We start from the raw sequence: 18391 nt of genomic DNA on the forward strand, positions 1-18391 counted from the left end.
AGGTCCTCACAGCGAGGACTTACCAGATAGGAAAAGATGTAGAGGCAGGGTGTGAAGCTAGACAGGCTTTTAGTCTGCGCTGCAGTGGCTCTCCTTGCAGTCTGAGCAAAAATTTGGACTCGGACTTAAAATTTCATTAAAACAGTTGTTTGACAGAAACTTGGCATAGCTGCGTCCACAGAGCTGCCTGTGGAAAGCAGATTGTTTTTACTGGAAAAACCTCTGACAAATTCCAGAAGCTACAAATTTGGGTTTTGGAAATGGCATTCCTGGATGACATTAATTTCCTTTGTCTTTGTTGGAATTGATGGTGGCTCACAAGGATGCAATCAGAGGGTGGTAGCGGGTGGTGTTAGATGTCTTTTGGGCCACTTTCACCTCTGGCTGGGGCTTCTTGACTGTCATACGTCTCCAAAAAGCCATAGCAGCCGTGCAGCATCTCTGGTGTGTGCACTGTAGTGCGTCCTAGGAAAGCCAGCCCAGCTGAGGGTCTTGGGTAACAATAAATTGGAGACTGTAAATTTGGCTGGCCAGCACTCCTCTATAGAGCGCAACGAAGCCACGCAAGTGTGGTTTGATATTAAACTGCTTGAACAGCTTTTCCCGTGGTGTTTTTTGCTGCGAGTGAAAGCCTTTGAGTATGTGGGACCAAGATAAAACTGTTCCATTGGCTTCTGAAACCTTTCCCGCTGGTCCTTTGACAGAGAGCACTTGTTCGCTTGCCTGGCCACCCACATGAAAACAAGTACCTAAAATGAGATTTGGAGCTCTTGGTGTTGGCGGTGCTTTGTCAGCCTCTGGACCTGCCTCCTCCCCAGTGCAGCCCAGTCCTGTTCCATTCGGGGGATGAATTTTCCCTTATTCTGTTGAAAATATGGTTTTTCCTTAAGGTGGGTTGGTTTTTTTTTTTTTGGTGGTGTTTTTTTTTTCTTTGCTCCCAGGTTTTTATCTTGATAATTACAAAGACCTTTCTGTTCTAATTGCCAAAAAATGACACATTCCCTGTAACCAGCAGCCTGCCAGACTTTAGGTGGGCTGTTAAAGCTTTTGGAGTTGATCCCGAAAGCTGTGCATCTCCGCAGTTTAGGAATGATGCACTTATATTTTTTTCTAACAAACACAAATGGCGTATTTGCTACATTATCCCATCACCAGAAATGCAATAAAATATCACGAGGCTGTTGCTACAGTCCTTTCTGTTCACATAACTCCTGTTGAAATCAAAGGAGAGGGTTGGATGGAGGGTGCTGTATTCAGCATGTGATGTCTGCTCCGGGTTATTTACATACATATTCACCTCAGGAAAAATATATTTCAACTAAAACACAGCAACAGATGTTTAAAAGGCCCCTGAAGGCATACTTAAAATGAAATGGAGATCAGGCCTGAAGTCCACTGAAAACAGTGAAGACGACTGTATGGCTTGAGGTACCTCTGGATGGCCCCTGCCCTCCTATTGCTCTCAGATCCCATAGATACTAGGACAAATTCCTGCTCCTGTTTAAATTCATCCAAGCTGTGCCAGTGAAACTAGGGTTTAATGCCAGACTCAAAAGCAGCTTTTTATGGAAGGATTGCCTCCAGTCCATGAGAGTGAGTGTGGTCAAGTCCCTGCTCAACTTCTCTGTTGCACTGAAGGGAGATGCTGACTCCTCACTGTCCTCGTTGGGGTTTTGTTTCAGTTTCTTTTGCTGGAGTTGTTCTGCTTTCTATAAATAACAATTGCAGCGGAAGCTGCAGCTACTGGCCTTGTGCTGAGTTGTCCTAACCGTGGGCTGCTCTTGGTGTATCTTGGTTTTTTGGGAAATTATTGCTGAAAGAGCCTAAGTTTGTGATGATGAGGAAAGGGGAAGAATGTGTGAGCTGTTGGAAAGTGCTTGCTGTGAGCTGGGAAAGCGGCACGACTGGAGTCCTGTCTGCTTTTGGAGTTGCCATTGGAGCCACTCTTGGGTGTTGGGTCTGTCCCAAACACTGGGAGAGGTTATCGACAGCATTTTGCAGCTTCTCAGGATACCCCTTTGGGCAAGGTGCCTCACAGCTGCCCAATTTGCGCTCTCTTGCGCAAAAGCTGTGGAGATGTTGAACCACCACTGCTGACAGCATCACGGGAAATAAGTCACTGCAGAGCGGTGTTCCCTAAGGCATGAGACTAGCAGAGTGTATCTGTTGTACTATCTGCATTATACAGCAAGAGTGTTTTCCCACTGCTGCACATGAACCTTAATTTATACTGTATTTAAACATTCGTACTGGAAGGCTGACTTTCAGAGACTCAGAACAGCTGCAGCTCCTGCTGAATTCACCGAAGTCAGCTGGAGCCGAGGGTGGTGTGAATTTTCTTCCTTCTAGTTAAATCCCTAGTTGTCTTGTTGAAAAGGTCCAAGTTTGGCTATGGTGATGATAACAAGCTGTCTGCAGCAGCCGGGCTGGAAAAATTGCAAGAAGGGTAACAAATTTAAGTATTTGTGTTGATTTTATGATTAGATTTTAGTAGCTTTGTTGATGAGCAGCAGAAGTATAGAAACAGGCAATTAAGTGCTACCTTTTGGGTCATCGGTCTTCTACGTTTGCAGGCTACCGTGTTGTGGATATCAGATCCAGAAAGAGCATCCTGCTCAACCCAGAAGAGCCCCCTTGCACACTTCTACAAAACGCATCTGAACCTCCTGAGATGAACTGAAGATGGGTTGTACCCAAACCAAAGCGTAGCACAGGGTGACAGCAGAAGGGAGATGGATGTTCATCTTCAGAGTTCACAGTCAAACTTGCAGATGTGTGTGTAACAACTAAAGATCAGTCATGAAAACAGGAACAGAAGGGGGAAAGGCAGAGTTGGTGCATTATTTCTGTTACAGCAGCAGCTCACAGTTGAGTTTTGGGTGCAGGGAAGCTATGGCTCTCCCTGAGCCTTGTGGGAGAAGGCTGGTTCCCCAACTAAGGAGATGAAGCAATGGGTGGGACAAAACGTGTAATTATTTCCTCCTTTACTGCCTGGAAACCGATTACAGCCACAGTTCTCGTTGAATAGTGTCTTGCGGATTTGATGAATGTGTTTGCTGTACCTGCAGATGAATTTTCATAAGCAATGTTAGTACACTTATCTTCTTTGAGCATTTCTGGAATGTGTCTGCTGAAAAGATAGCATTAAATCTGCATAGTCAGCAAAAAAGAAAAGGTAATTAAGCATATCGACAGTTTTCATTGGTGGAGAAGTTGATGTGTTGAAGTGTGATGGGTTTTACAGAGCACGCCCAATGCTGGGGGATCTTTTACTGTCATCAGTGTGGGCCACTTCAAAATGTCTGCCGTGAAGCTGGGATGACACCTGCCTGTGATTTCTGCCTGCTTGGGTTATTTAAGGTTCCGGGGCAATTAAGAAGTACGTGCAGTTAAAAATGGTTTGAAGCAATTTCTAGCATATTCTAGATCTAAACTACTTCATTAGTTCCAGCACTCATGCTAAAATAAAATAGCAAAAAAGTATTTATAATCTTTATGGTACTTTTTCCTTTTTGGAAGTTAAGGTCTTGGTGTAAAAATCATTGGTATCATTTTCAACATGAGAAGTATAATAGGCATGTTTTCTGCCATGCATCATGGATTTCTTTCTTAGACTTAGCAGTACAGGCTATGAGTTTGGAAGAGCTCTGCCAGGTGGGTTCTCACCACCACCCTCCGGTATTTGGGTCCTGCGTTCCACAGGGCTCAGCCCTCGCATCCTTGCCTAGCTGTGTTCTGGTCTTTTTGAGGCTTTTTCACTTTTCACACCCCAGTTCCTTCCAAGAGGTTGGCTAGGGCCTGGGATATGACTGTCCTATGTACCTTTCGTTTTGAAGAGGTCACCTCTCATTTGAATTCCTGTTGTTCCTAGTTTGGGAGGTGCGTGACACCCTGCAGCAAGCTCCGTGTTCAGCAAGTCACAAGTGTCACCCATCCTTGGGCTGGGCTTCCCCTCGTCGTTACAAGTAGAATTTTAACCAGACACATCACAATTTTTTTGAATAGCTGTCCACATGTGACAAGGAGACAGTATCTCTGCAGCTTTGACTGCCGAAAGGCCATCATGCACATGGCATGCACAAGGCATACCCAATTTCTGCTTCCATATTGATAGCTTCAGGGCAAAGATTTTTCTTTTGTATGCAGTTTGTTGGTTTTTTCATTTACTGATCCCATTTACTGAAGGAGGTAGTCTGAGGAAATTGGGTTTAAAATTGTTCATATACTGAGGGAATTTTGTACAGAGGTTGATTGGATGGGTGGGAATGGGCTATTCTGCTAAATCTGTAAATTTTATTAAATAAGTTTCCAATAAAATTGGATGTACAAGGAAACGATTTATCGTCGTCCAACAGTAAACAGAAGAAACCCTTGACTCCAGACTGTACAATGCAATTTTTGGAAGGCTTTTAAATGACACTTGTGTTTTGATTGAAGAATTAATGATTCTGGATTCTTCCTTAGTGTATCTTGGACCATGTTTCCTTTTCTCTGTATTTTTTTTTTCAGACTGCTGCGGGAACAATGGATCAGAGCCAAATACGAACGAAAAGAGTTCATTCACAGCGAGAAGCAGGAGCCTTATTCTGCAGGTAGCAAAAGACACTTTTGGCAGATAAGTTTTTTGATGTCCAGCACCTTCTGTTTTTTTGTCTCTGTTCATATGTTCTTTATATTGATTATTGCTCGTATGTCACTAAATAGGAGGAGAAAGTGTGGTCTTTTGGGAAAGATCCCTCCTGGCATTCCATGTATTTGATTGGGAATATTGAGAATTTTAATACCTGATGGAAAGAAATCGGTTATCAAGAGTCTTTCTGTTGACTTCTATGGGCTGTTCACCACCAGCAGGTCAGATAAAGTACCAGTGAGTTCATTTCTGGTAGTGGGAGGCACGTGGCTGGATTGAAATGGAGATAAGGGTGTTTGTCTCATCAAGGTGACTTTTGCTTTGGAAAGATGAAGTAGGATTGTTATTATTAATGGCTTGGTTAATGGTAGGCAAGTGTGCCAGGTGCCCCACTCTTCTCAAATCTCTGTTACTGTCTTTCCACAATATTTCAAGTGTTGTCAGTGGGACCTGGCCTCCTCGTAATATAATAAATGCACAGTGTTTTGCAATTGCAAAGACCCAGCACATGTGACGGAGCTCGTTTCAGCACTCCCAGCACGATGGGCAGCGCGATAATGGCCTTGCAAAGGGGTGGCTTAGTAGAGCAGCGGATCGGATGATTTTCTTGCGGAAGGGCAGGATTTGAAGAGGAGACGCAGGGCCTGACCGTGTTTCTTGTGTGGCTGAGCCAGCGTAAGGACCGGCATGAAAGTGCATGAAACTAGCCGGGTATTTCTTTTCTATATGTAAGTGGCATTTAATTTATTCTGCATATTAAGTAGTTGACACCAGCTATGTGCTTGGATGACTCTGGGATAATTTTATTAGCACAGACCATGTTACAGATGAAAGGTTAAAATATTATTTTCATGCTGTATTTTTTCGAGACTAAGAACAAGCAGGTAGCTCCAGCAGTTTGCTGTTATTAAAACCACAATTAAAATCTTATCTCACATATTTTCAATTTATGTTTAGAGCATTTCTGCTCTGCTATTTTCTATACATGAGGCATACACATAGTGTGTGGGGTATCCATATTCATATATAGTACATTGTGCACATTTTTAGTTTAGATTTTCAAAGCGGTCTGCTGGAGTTGGACATATTCTATTAACAATAAATAGTTTGATTTCTTGGATAATTTTGGAATATATCTGCCAATGTGTGTATAACGTTCACCCAGGAATAATGTTTCCAATTTATACCATGCAACTTCTAGATATAAAAGCTCGGATTCAACCAGGTACTTCAGGCAAATGCATAATTTTAAGCACATGATTAGTCCTTTCGACTCCAAGAAGAGCGTGTACCTGGTTAAAGTGAAGTAGGTCCTTCAGTGCTGTGTGGGAAGAAGGGCAGCATCTTCTGAGCTCTCTGTAAAATATTATAGGAAGAGTTCAAATGGGAGTTTATTTTAGCAGCATATTTTTTAGGTGTTCTTCAGTAATGTGGCTGCATAATATTTAACTGCATGGTGAAGCGATAGGGTTTTCTCCCCTCTCTTTGAAGTTCAAAAGCCATTAAATGCAGAATAGAAGAGAATGGGGTAAGCCATTTTAGATGAACAGTGCTCTCGGGAGGAAGGAAAGGGAAGGCAGGCCGGTGGGCATCTTGTAGGTTGTGTATGAGTGCTTTTAGGTTGTGTATTGTCTTTGAGAATTGTACCATCGTTAAAATCCAGCGTAGGAGCCGTGCAAATGACCTGTGCAACCAGGATGTCATTTGTTGATTCTTCGGGACAGTAAATTCAAAGGGGAGCTTTGGCCAGGTGGTTCCTCCTTAGGATGACCAGGTTGGTGTTATAACAAAACAAAGCTGGGGCGACACACCAAACTTGCGGTGCCAACTTTTCCCTTCTGCTGAACCATACCAGCCCCCAGGTGTGGTTGCACGCCCCTACTTCACCCTGTGCCAAACGGTGCTCCTTCTTCTGGACTGCATGGTGTAACTTGGTTGATGATGCTGTTTTCAGCTCTTGAGCTGTTACGGTGGTTGTTTCCCAGAGTTATGGCTTGAGAAGCGAGCACAGGGAAAATCCTGTGTCCTGTAGGAAAGCAGCATGCTGGAGGTCATAGAATCATTTAGGTTGGAAAAGACCCTTAAGATCATCGAGTCCAACCGTTAACCTACCATTACCAAGTCCACCACTAAACCGTGTCTCTAACAGAGATGTTCCCATGTGTGTTGGGACAGTTCTTGTATCGCTTGGGTGAAATAGGGGTGTTTCGTCATTGTGTCATACACGGTGCTGGACCACCAGTTTGCCCAGCTGGTGTAAGCCAGTGCCATCAAAGCTGGTCTGAATCGTCCTGTCCATGAGCCCTCCAAGACAGGCTGGAGCTTGGTGCTTGCAGAAGAAGCTCAGCCACACCATGTGTCCCGGCTCTGCCCTTCTCGCTGCTTGCAGGGGTCGATACAGCTTAGTGGCCACACCAACAGCTTGGAGGATGCACCCTGTGTGAGGTGGACCTCCTGTGCCTGATTATGCTTGGCTCAGCACGGCTGGGAACCGCAGAGGATCTGGGCCGTTGCTTTCCACTAATGACCTCCTGAACTGCCTGTGAACACACCGAGGTGGGACTGACGCAAGGACGCCCTCCTGCCCACCCCACATCCAGTTTGTGTCTCACTTGAATGTATGTATATCTCTTTTTCTTTCTAATGCTGTCTTAGGCCATTTTTTCTCACTATTCAGGATTCCCTGGAGGGGTATTAGATTACCAGTTTCTAAGCGTGAAACATTTTGTTGCTAATAGAGATGTCGGTATCCATTTTCTCATGTTTGTTGGAAGATTCAATTCCATTTTCCAATCCCAGGGGCAATTTTGCATTCTGATATTTGTTCAATAATTGCATAAAAAATAAGAAAATGCTATCTTTGAATAGTTTTGAGCAACATCCTTTTCCAGGCAGCCTGACGAAACCCTGGTCAGAAATTCAATGTCTTTCAGAAAATCCTTTGGGGAGAGACTGTCTGGAGCCTGTAGATGCCAAGCAGAAGCTATCACAGCCGAACTGACAGACTTAGGAGAAATGAGTGTCGGGACAGGAGTGTCAGATCTGCAGGTCAGAGCTGAGATAGTCATTCAGGGAAGCCTGGCAGGAGGATGCGGCAAACGCTTTAGCTACTGGTGAAGAGCATAAATAAGAGGCAGTGTGGGATGCAAAGGCAACAGCTGCCCCAAAAAGTCTTGCATAGCCCCTGAACTAATAGGAAACGTCTGCCTCGTGAGATACAGAGCGATGCAAGGTAGCAGAACCAGAACTGGGAAACAAAGGCACTTTGCACGTGCAGAAATCCCCGGTGTGGGCAGCGCTGAGAGTTGAAGCCAGCTCTCAAGCCTCACCCCAAAGAGGAGCCGTGGCTGTAGATCCATGGGTCCTGGTTCAGTCCCTGCATCAGATGTCCCCTCTCGGGGATGTGCTGTTATATGCATAGTCACAGCCGCTTACCCTCGGTAGAAGATTGCAGTGGAAATTCCTGTAAGGGAATTCTTAGAGAGTTTCTTGCTCCCCCAGGAAGCGTTAGAGCACAAGCCCAATCGCTGTTCACGGCTTTCAGCTCCTCTGCCCCCAGTTAGTTTTTCAAACTCTGATGGTTTCATTCCTCCGAAAGAGCCGTCGTTAATGAGTATATTAGCGCCATTGATTTTAGTGTGAGAAGTCAGTTTGAGTTCAGATAGTGCAGGGAGATTAGTAAAACAGTGATTAAATGCTTCGGTGATCCACTATCGATTCTTAGATACACTCTTTTATACATTTGAGCTCTTAATTCAGCTGTAGTATGAGAGCTAAATAATTTGTTCGCCCTAGCCAGACTTTATGAAGCAAAACATTATTTACACCCCAGCAATCCTGACTAACACCGTGGTACGCGTCCCTTCCACTAGCGACACGTTTGTTGCACAACAGCACAGAATAATACCAGTTTTAAGACCCTCACATTAATGTGTTTCAGGTTGGCTTTATCCCTTCTGATAAATGAACTGGCTAAATTGCTGTCAGTCTCCTGCTAATTATCCCTTTTAACAGAGTTTAATGGGGCATGGGTGCTGAATTCTCCTAGAAACGGAGGATGATGGTAATTGCTGTCAAAGTCTGGATCTGGATCTCAAGGCAATTGAAAGGTTTGATAATTTTTAAAAAGATTTTGATCAATTTTAAAAAGCTTGGACATTTTTCCCTGCTGTTGATAGGCAGCAGTAATAGCAATGCTTCCCAAAAGTCCTCTGAAAGTTAATTCATTTGGGTGCTTTTGATTCCTCTTAATCAAATGGACTTATTTTAACCAAGGGAGACATGGAGGAAGCAAAAAGGAACAGTGTTTGCAGGGCTGGAGCACTACAATATTATAAACTGGTCAAGGTGCAGCTGCTCCAATGCATCTCAGGCCACACATGAGAGAATGGGACGTGCATGTGGCCCAGAGAGCGCAAAAGGGAGTCATTTGCTCCTGTGAACTTGGCTTTGGCTCCTGACGGACCCATCTCGTTACTGCGGGGATGCCAGGAGGAATCAGTGCCCTGGGACGAGCTGAAGCCCAGCCTGGGAGGAGTTGTGGGCAGGGATAACACATCTTCGAATCTTTGCTTTAACATTAGCAAATGAAGTGGGAGAGCTCTTAACACCAGGCGTTTAATCTCTTAATGCTTGTCAGGAAAAATGGTTTAACTTCACCGTTAGGACCGTGAAAGCACCTATCCATGGGATGGACGTGCCTGGTGCAGTTGGAGAGGGCTGATGGTATCTCCAGCAACAGACAGAGATGCCGGGCTGTGCAAAAGCAGTTGCCAGCTTTTCCTTGAAAGCATTGCCTGAGATAGTTCAGCGATGATTTATATGCTCTTAGACCAGGGTGTAGGTACTTTCCAGCACAATGTGCTTCCCAGCGAGGCATGGAGTAAGCTGGGCACAAACAACAGCATCATCAAGCGCAGCTTTCTGCAACTTTGCTGCGAATGCTGCCTTCTTGTGTTTCCTGTAAATAGGCCAGTAAATCCTATTGCTGTTAATTGATCAGATGGTGGAAGAGCAGTCAGGAACAGGAGAAGGTTCACGGTAGGGTACAGCTGATAAGAAGTGCTGCTACCAGCTCTGCACGCCGGTACGGTTCCCTTGCAGTAGGACTGGGAACAGCGGTTTTCCCTCGCTCACGGCAGATGCTGTTGCATATCTTTCATGTTGAGACTTTTGGTTCCCAAAGGCATTCAGGATGGGAATGCATCATTTGCAAGGGAGAAGGATAATAAATGCCAACAAGCATCACTGCTTTCATTCTTTAGTCATGGGAGGTTGGAGCTCCTCAGCTGATGTAAATTGTCATGGGTCCCATAAACGGTGGAGGAATTCAGATTTACAGCAGCTGAAGATTTAAACCCTATCCTTTGGGGTGGAAGTTGGAGGAGTCTATGGTTATTTGATTGGTAGTTATATAGCTGGGTGGGATGGCCTGTTGGACTGCAGAGTAAGATGATATGGTGTTACTGCAACCTTAGATGGCCTGGGAGCTTCCATTGAAGCAATTGAGAAAGCTAGAAGATATAGGCAAGATTTTTGGGCATATTAGCAAAGTCAAAGATGATCGGGGCTTTAAGCCTCTGTTGGCTTGTATTCCTGTATTTATAGCGCTATGGACTAGATCTTACTGTCATTATTCAGGTGAGCTCTAGGTTTACCCAGGTAGTTACAAAGGGTAGCATTTGTCTGAAGGTGCCTATTTGCTTGTACTATCTTCTGCCAACACCCTAAAGATTACTTGGCGTATATATTATTTTGTATTTGTCTGCAAATATGATGGCAAAATAAATTGAGACATGAAAGAAAACCCTAAAATAGTAAAATCTGTTAATATGCACTTTCCATTCCATGTGGCTCTTGCATAATTTGGGCAGCAGTCTGAATTAATTTTCCCCTACACTTGCACAGTTGGAAGGAGCTCTGACTGCAAAGCACTGGAGAAAACGCACGGGACATAAATACGTTCTTTCTCAGTGTGAGAAAGATACCCTTATTAGTTCAGTCTGACCTGCAGTGATGTAATGCAGTTTATTTTGGGCCTGATCAGACAAAGCAGTGAGCAGTGTTGCATTTAAAGCCCAATTATTTTAACTGACAGACCTCATCCTCTGCTGTCTCTTACCCCATTTCAGCTAGCTAGCGGGGGGCTACGAGTGTCAGAGCGACACCGGCTCCGCCGTGTGTTTTTTCACAACCTCAGAAGCAAAGCTCCTCTCTCCTGCTGCGCACACCACCCAATTACAGGGCTGAGCAGCATGCGGAGAACAAACCAGTGCTAATGGCAACCTAAAAGGGCACAGATTTTATTGCACTTCAGACAGCCCATAGCACCGGGGGGAGTCTGCCAGGCAACCAGAGCAAAGAAATAAAGCATCGGCTTGAGGGCTTCTGGTGTCATTTGCTAAGATGTTAATGCATATGGTCTTTAAGGAGGTGCTCGTGCAGAAGGGAGTGTGAAGCCATACGTGAACCGGCACCGTCCCCTTTGCTTTGCAAGCACATGCAGTAAAACCCAGCGGTGGACGTGGCGCGGGGGAGAGGAGATTCGGTTGCATGGTGTTGGTGGGATGACGGGTGGCCGGTGGCAGGCGGTGTCTTCTGAGCTGTGGTTGTTTGCAAAAAGAGAGGATGAGAGCACAGAGGGAAGGAAGGAGATGGGAGACCGCAGGGTCGCAGCTGCTCAGAACTGCAGCAAAGGGAAGGTGATCAGGAATTTCACTGCAAAATGCTTTTTGTCCTTTTTTGTCAGAATTTTTTGCAGGAAATGGCCAACTTCAGTGAAGTCACAACTTCAAAATGCAATTAGAGAATTAACAAACTTATTATTTGCCCACTTTTCATTTGTGGGCAAGGAAAAAAGTGCATAGAAAATTTCAGAAGGTCAGATTGCTGACAGAAGTGTCCAGTCTAATGGTTTTATTTTTGAATCGTGGTATGCTGAGAGTTTCTGAGAGGTTGACTTATTTCTGTTACATTCTTTAATCTCTCAGAAAAAAAACCCCTCTTCTCCGGCCAGTAGTGCTCCCTCGTCCCAGTTATTAGCAGAGCACGGCCTGGGGGTCTGGGAAGGGGAGCTGGGGAGAGGAGAGGGCTTTGCAGGGGACGAGGGCTGCGTCCTGGGGAGATGGGCACAGACATGGTTCAGTTTGCACTACAGCCTGCTCTGATGGGATGTGGTGCCGAGGACGGGTTGTGCCCATCAGCCAGGATCAGAGGAGGTGAGAGCCCATCCCAACCCTACAAGGATGTGGTGGTGCTGTGACGTTGGGAGGGTCGGTCTTGGGAAAGACTGGAAGCACATCTCCCATCGCTGTCCTTGGGGGTGGTGGCTCTCTGCCTTAGGAAAATTAGGACTTTCACCTGATATATTTGGTATTACAGCTGTTTGGAGCAGCCTAAAAGAGTCCGTGGAGCGATCGCCGGTTAAGCGCTGTGCTTTGGGGCTAGCGGAGCCTGCTGCCTGTCTGTTGTGGGATCGCATCCCCTGACCCTGTGAGAGGAGGGGAGTCCTTGCTGGGCCCGCAGGCTCAGGGGAACAGGGCATCTCCTGTGCAGTCAGCAAGATTTTTATGCTGCAAACTGCTGGGGATAAAGTAGTGAAAGAGAGCATGCTGCTCAAAGGAGAGGCGTTTTCTCCAGCATCCTTTCATGTACACATACTTGCCTGTGCCAATAAATCACTGCCCTGCAATACAGCCTTCTCAGGCTCGGCTGCAGCTCCCTTGCGGGGAAGGACGGTTGAAGCGAAACAGAAATTGATGCTGGTGAAAAGGCTTAAAGAAAGAGACATCTGCAAAGTCTCAGTTCAGGGCCCTGTAGTGGTATCAAGGTCGTGGCAGCAGGTTGTTCCTGGATTTGGGGTTCCTTGAGAGGTGCAAGAAATGCAAGGGGGGTGGTTTGGTTTTTTTTTTCCTGCCCTATTTCTGCCTTGGCTGATGTGAATCTGCATTGCTCCGTCGATGCTTGGGCTGGTTTATGCTGTTTGAAACCCTCGACGCGGGAGACTGCTCCCTCCCGTTGGACCTGCTCCGTGGTCAGAGCATCATGCCGTGGGTAGTGAGATGCCCTTCCTCGTGCAAGCCCTGGCGACGTCTGATGAAATGGTACTGTGGGAACAACTCAATACAGGTGACACAAAGCTGCTGTGTGAAACCATCTCCTTGCAAGTGGGAAGCAGTGCCATAGGTACTTCCTGTAGCATCCTTTAACTGCTGCCGAGACAAGCCCGTTAAGTAAAATAGTCGAATTGAAACTCTATTCTTGCAAAGGCGTTATCAGCTAAATCAAGAGCTGCTTTTAGCACTGGGGATGATTTGAGCCAGCTAATGTGTCAGGATGGTAGCCAGCTGCCATCTCAGCTTCTCTCATACAGACCGACGTGAAGATTATTTCATCGCCATCTTTTCCCCAATTGCAACCCACGTCCTTGGCTGATGTTCCTGTTTATATTTCCACCAACTCCAGGGAAGTTCTCCTGGCTTTTCCCAGGTGAAGATCTGCGGGTGGTCAAGGTGATGCTGTGCTAAGCACTGTACAAATGCAAAGCGGGATGGCAGTACAGTTGAGTGTAAGGTAAGAGCAGGCAGGTGTCAGCCCCTCGGAGAAAAAAGAGGCAGCACCCCGCTACAGGGGTGGTTCTGCAAAAAGCAGGGATGAGGCTGACTTTTAAGTGTCTAAATTATCCCATTGCTTTATAAGCAAGAAAGGGTGGAGTGTTTAGCAATTACGGGGAGCTACATCTGGCTGAAATTGTCCAAGATGCTGAAAAGCCAGAGGGGGAGATGGACGGACGATGCTCGCATAAGCTTTGGTTCCTTAGGAAACCGAGCTCAGGAGAGCCATAAGAGAAACTGCGTGATAAAAGCAACCATTTCTAAGCTTATCAGCAATAGCTCACTGGGCTTTGACCAAACGCCGGTGTGTGCCGTAGGAGAGCGTGGTGGTGCAGAACAAGGTCACCTGCCTGGGTCACCCCTCGGCAGCAGAGCCTCGCGAGGCACGGAGTGCACCGGTGTGTGCAGGAGCATCCTGCTGCCTTTCGGGGTGTGGGGGGCGTTCGGCTGGTTTGGGTTTGGTGTGTGTCTGAAATAATCTACCATCATTTCCATGCTGTGCCTGAACACCGGCGTGGCGGCCGGTGCGGGGCAATGTGCCACCGCTCTTATATGACCTGACAAGGTATATAAATACTTTAGCTTTTTTTTTTTCCTTCCCCTTCCACTTTCTCTCCCTTCCCCCATCCCCTAGGCGCTTACAACATCTCCTCGTGATAAAAATAGCCTTTGGTGTCAACACGGGGCTGAGCGGAGCCGCCGTCGCTCTGCCTGCCCTTTGTTCGAGGGGCTGCGGCACAAACCCGGGGGCAGCTCCTGCAAATGTTCAGTCCCGGAGCAGATCTGCTGACTAATGTGACTGGCTTTGCAATAGCAGCTCGGAGTGGTTTGTAACTGGGCCATAAGCACTTTGTTAAGAAAAATCAGTTTATAATCTCCGCTACCTGTTCCGTCTTTTGAGCAGCGGAGAAATCTTCGCAATGGTTTGTATTAATGTACCCAAGGCCTTCCCCAAAACCTAGTGGTGGCCACGGAGGCATTTCTGGTGACAGCAGTGAGATTTGAAATGTCACTCTATAAACATTAAGTTACATTAGACTCTGAATACCAGAATAAAAGTTTTAGAGCCACATAATGCTGCAAAATTGTAAGTCACATTTAAAGCCCAGCCTGCATTATGTGTCTGTAAAGTAAATAGTACCATACAAATAAAGAGTTTATTTTCCCCTCATTCTGGTTTTTTTCTGGCAAGTTTCCCATAATGCCAGTGTCTTGCCTCTTGATTTACACCATATATAGAAATTTAGAAAAAGCCTAATTATAACTGGCTCTTCTGACATTTTTTGAGTTGAACTTCTGAAAACACTGGCTACATCTGTAATCTCGATCCAAAGATCTGAGTTTTTCAGAAGTTGCTGTGAGTGTAAATCTCTATTTAACCTCAATGCACATGTGGCTGATGGGCAAACAGAGCTGTCAAAAGCTTTAGCAGGCCTTGATCTTAGTCCACAGAGAGGAATTTTCAATATAAAGAAATCAGTTAATTTGTTTCTACTTATTAGCCTCAAAGAGGAGTTGCTGCTTTGCTCCATCTGCTTTTTAATGTCACTGTTATATGATACTAGTTGTAAAATGGATTAAATCCTCTTCTGATGCTTGAAAGGCTCAAGCATTAGAGCTGGGCTTTGAGAGGAGCTCTGGTATTTTCTGCTGCTGTCCCTCTTTGATGGGAAGTGTTTGTTTTCGTGATGCAGGGCTGCAGCGTGTGTTGGGAAGATGTGGCTGTCGCGAGATCTGCGGAGCTTCCCTCACTGTGAGGTGCCTTTTGGTACCGCCGTCTTAGCCCCTCTCTCCCATCCCTGTAAGCAGATCCCTTATAGACCTAGAGATGGAAATAAAAAAATAATAGTAGTGCAGCTAAAAAGCAGCAAAAATCAGGGTAGCCTGGTATTTTGTTGTAAATTCATGTAGACTTCTGTGAAACAGAGATTTAGACGTGAACGAGGAGATGTTTTGTGGTAGGAAGTCACGACACCAGTTCTCTGCAGTGTGTGCTGGTGCTTGGTGTGCATGCTAGGATTGCATCACTGGTGCCTTCTGTTAAATCATGGTTTCCAGTAAATTCCCAGCAACCGATTCCGGTATTTGGCTGAACCAAAGCACCAGGTTCGACTCTTACTTGATTTCAGCAAAATTGTGTTACAAATCTCCATGCTCGATCCTGCCCTTGTCTGTAAGATCTTGGCTGCTCGGTCCCAAAGTCTGGCTGCATTTTCACTCTCCCCACCTGAAACCACGAGCAATTCCTCTGGTTGGCACTGATACCCCCTTGCAGTTTGCGCTTGCACCCTGGGGGAGCTGGAGATGCGAAGATGGAGGTGACCTCAGAAGGTGGCTGGATTTGTGTCTGAATGAGGAGCCCAGGGCGCAGGGATGCTGCACCTCCTTGGCACGGACCTCTGCCCCGTCTCAATGTCCCAGAGTATAAAATGATTTGGCACTGCAGCCTGCGGCACACAAGGACCATATCAGGGAATTCCTGGCTGAGTTTTGCAGCCGGCCGCAAGCTTGGTGCTGCACAGCTCTGCCAAAGCATCTCTCGTGTTCGTTGGAGCAGGGGGGAATGCGGGAGGGCAGGCTCAATGGCAGCTAAGTGGCAGCGGGGCTCTAGCCCTCTCCAAAAAAGGTGCAAACCTCATCGCTGCTTGCATTTCAAGGGAGCATAAGAGCGTTTTTGCATTTCAAGGGTGCGTAAGAGCATTATGTGCAGATTACATCCAGTGCTCTGGGTGCTGTACAGATGCACGGAAAAAGCAGCCCTGATCCGGGGAGTTTATAATTAAAGAGCATTTAGCAGAGAGGTGGGTATGTGAGTGTCCAGATGGAAATTGCAAACCCTGCAGTTTTCCCAACCCAGTATCAAGGTTACTGGATGCTGATGTGCTGTTGTCAGGAAGGGGTTAAAGCATGAGCATCCCTCCAGCGAGCAACCTTGCCAGGCACAGAAACCTCCTTCTCACGCTGCTGGAGCCACAGAGAGGGCTTCTGTTCTGCAGGCACTGACATCAGCCGTCGGCCGGGATGTGAGTCATGCCGGGAGCCAGGCTCGGCGGGCACTGTTCCCCGAGCGCTGCCTCCCCACACTCCCGGACGGGCTCTCTCGTGGCCGGAGAGAGCTGTTAGACATCTCACCTACCGTGGAGACGGTGCTTCTTCAGAGCACATGTGCTCCTGGGTTAAATGCTGCTCGGCATGCCTCGCTCAGTGGGTCTGAGCCCCCACGGCTCGGTCCTCGCCAGCACAGCCACCTGGCGTGCATTGGGTGCGGCGTTTGCAGCCCCGGGAGCAGGGCAGGGTGCAGTGCCCCAGCGGGTGGGTGTGAGGTCTGGCATCTGCACTGACGCACCGGCGCTTGTGCTGTGGATTTTGGGTACAGAAAAGGGGGACTAAGGGCTGGGGTTCTCTCCCCCCCCCCCCCCCCCTCCATTTTTGTCTAATGGGGAGGAATAGTTTAAACTGAAAGGCTCTGGAAAAAAATTGAAATGGATGAAGGAGGAAACTCTACAGAGAAGTATGTTCAGCTGAAGCAGATGGGACACCGTTTGCTGATGCTCAGCCTCCATTTCATGTCCTTCCAGTATAATCCTGCATTTAACATTACACAACTCCCTGTCAGGACTTGCTCCAAGAAACCTTTCCCCATCCTCTCCTTGGAGGTTTGAGGGAAATGTAGTCATTGCTTTAAAACAAATGGCTACTTCTTCTTCCTCCTTGGCGTGCCCTGACACCGCTTCCACGGGAAGCAGACGGGGGGTGATGCTGTGCAGGTCACCTCTCCTGCTCTCTGCAGCCTCATCCAGAGCAGAGTGAAAATGCACGCAACAGCCTGTCTCCAGGGTAGATAAATATTGAGCCAAATTGCCTTGGAAGGAAAGGGATCCATTTGAAAAAATCCACTAAAGAAACAAGCAGCAGATATAATCCCCAGCCGGACTAACGGCATCCGCTGCAGCATCAGCAGTGAGTCCAGGCAAGGCAGTGGAGAAAACGGGTCCTCCTGGAGAGCTGCCTGCGGTGGGACCCGCTCAGCCCTCGCTCTGTATAGCACCTTTGCAATGCAAATGATTTAAACATCCAACACAGACCTTACTGCAGTAAAGACAAGGCGCATCAAAGAGCTGTTTAACAAACTAAACTGGGGAGGAGGATGCAAGGGGAGATCACAGTGTTTGTCTTACTATTTTTTTCTCCTGCAAGGGGAGCAGGCCTGTGACAGGGACCTGCACGTGGCATCGTTCCTGTGCCAGGATGCACTGACGTTTCAGCGGGGCGGGCATCATATGACCAGGACCCGAAGCAGCCTTTCAGTGCCTTCCAGTAGCGTTTGGAAGTGCTGATTCAGACTGAGTGCAGCCCCTCCGAAAGAGTAACGCCGCCTCGTGAGGCTCTGTTAAAATCAAAGGAAGATGCTGCGCTGTTTCCCAGCCTCGCTAAGGAGACACCGCACAACGTCACCACCTGAAGACAAAGGAAAAGGCTCCAAATGCAAAAGCTTTTCTTTTAGAGATAACTTTGGTGCATTTTTATTTTTTTTTACCTGCCTGGGCCATGGCGAGAGGCCAGCAACTGCGGTTCCGCTCTCCAGGAAATTTGTGAACATTGCAGTGACCCAGTGATGGGGTGGAGAGAAATCAATCTTCCTCGTACAGATAGCTGCTGTAGGAAGAAAAAATCTAGCAAAGAGAAATACACTGATGTCTTCAGCTCCCCTAAAGCAGAAAAGCATTTAGGCAGCCAAAAATCACAGGCGAAGACCTGTGGGTCTGAGCTGGAGCAGTGGAGGAGGAGGAGCAGTCGGCCAAGCAAGGCGTTGGCAGCCGGCTCCGGGGAGGGGGTAGCACCACCACGAGCTAAAGCTGGATGTTCACAGCTAGTTCAGGATCCAGCTGTAATTGTCACAGCTGGTTCTGTCAAGCTGCCTTCAGCGTAGCTCTGATCCAAGCTTCTATAATTAGCCAAATAGCAGCAGGTCTTGTGCGAAAAGTAAAGCAGCAGCGATGCTCATTGCAGGGGAAGCAGAGTGGCATGGGAGCAAGCCTTACCAAAAGGGGTAAGGGCTGGCCCATGGAACTTTAAATAGTTGGGTTTGGTTGTTTTTTCCTCCATCTAAGCACTTCATGCAAAATGTCTGGTTAGGTTTTTTCCCCTC

At 46.9% G+C, this 18391-nt stretch overlaps 1 protein-coding gene across 1 annotated transcript in view; it reads left to right on the forward strand.

Annotated features, from left to right (window-relative positions):
- The window catches only part of ADAP1 (ArfGAP with dual PH domains 1), a 61813-nt gene that overhangs the window by 17684 nt on the left and 25738 nt on the right, over window positions 1-18391 (forward strand). The window contains exon 4 of the mRNA XM_076350714.1: window positions 4510-4592. Coding sequence (XP_076206829.1) covers window positions 4510-4592 — 83 coding nt within the window. The remainder of the gene's footprint in view (window positions 1-4509; window positions 4593-18391) is intronic.

Source organism: Aptenodytes patagonicus, chromosome 13 (genome assembly GCF_965638725.1).
Source record: "Aptenodytes patagonicus chromosome 13, bAptPat1.pri.cur, whole genome shotgun sequence".
NCBI lineage: Eukaryota > Metazoa > Chordata > Aves > Sphenisciformes > Spheniscidae > Aptenodytes > Aptenodytes patagonicus.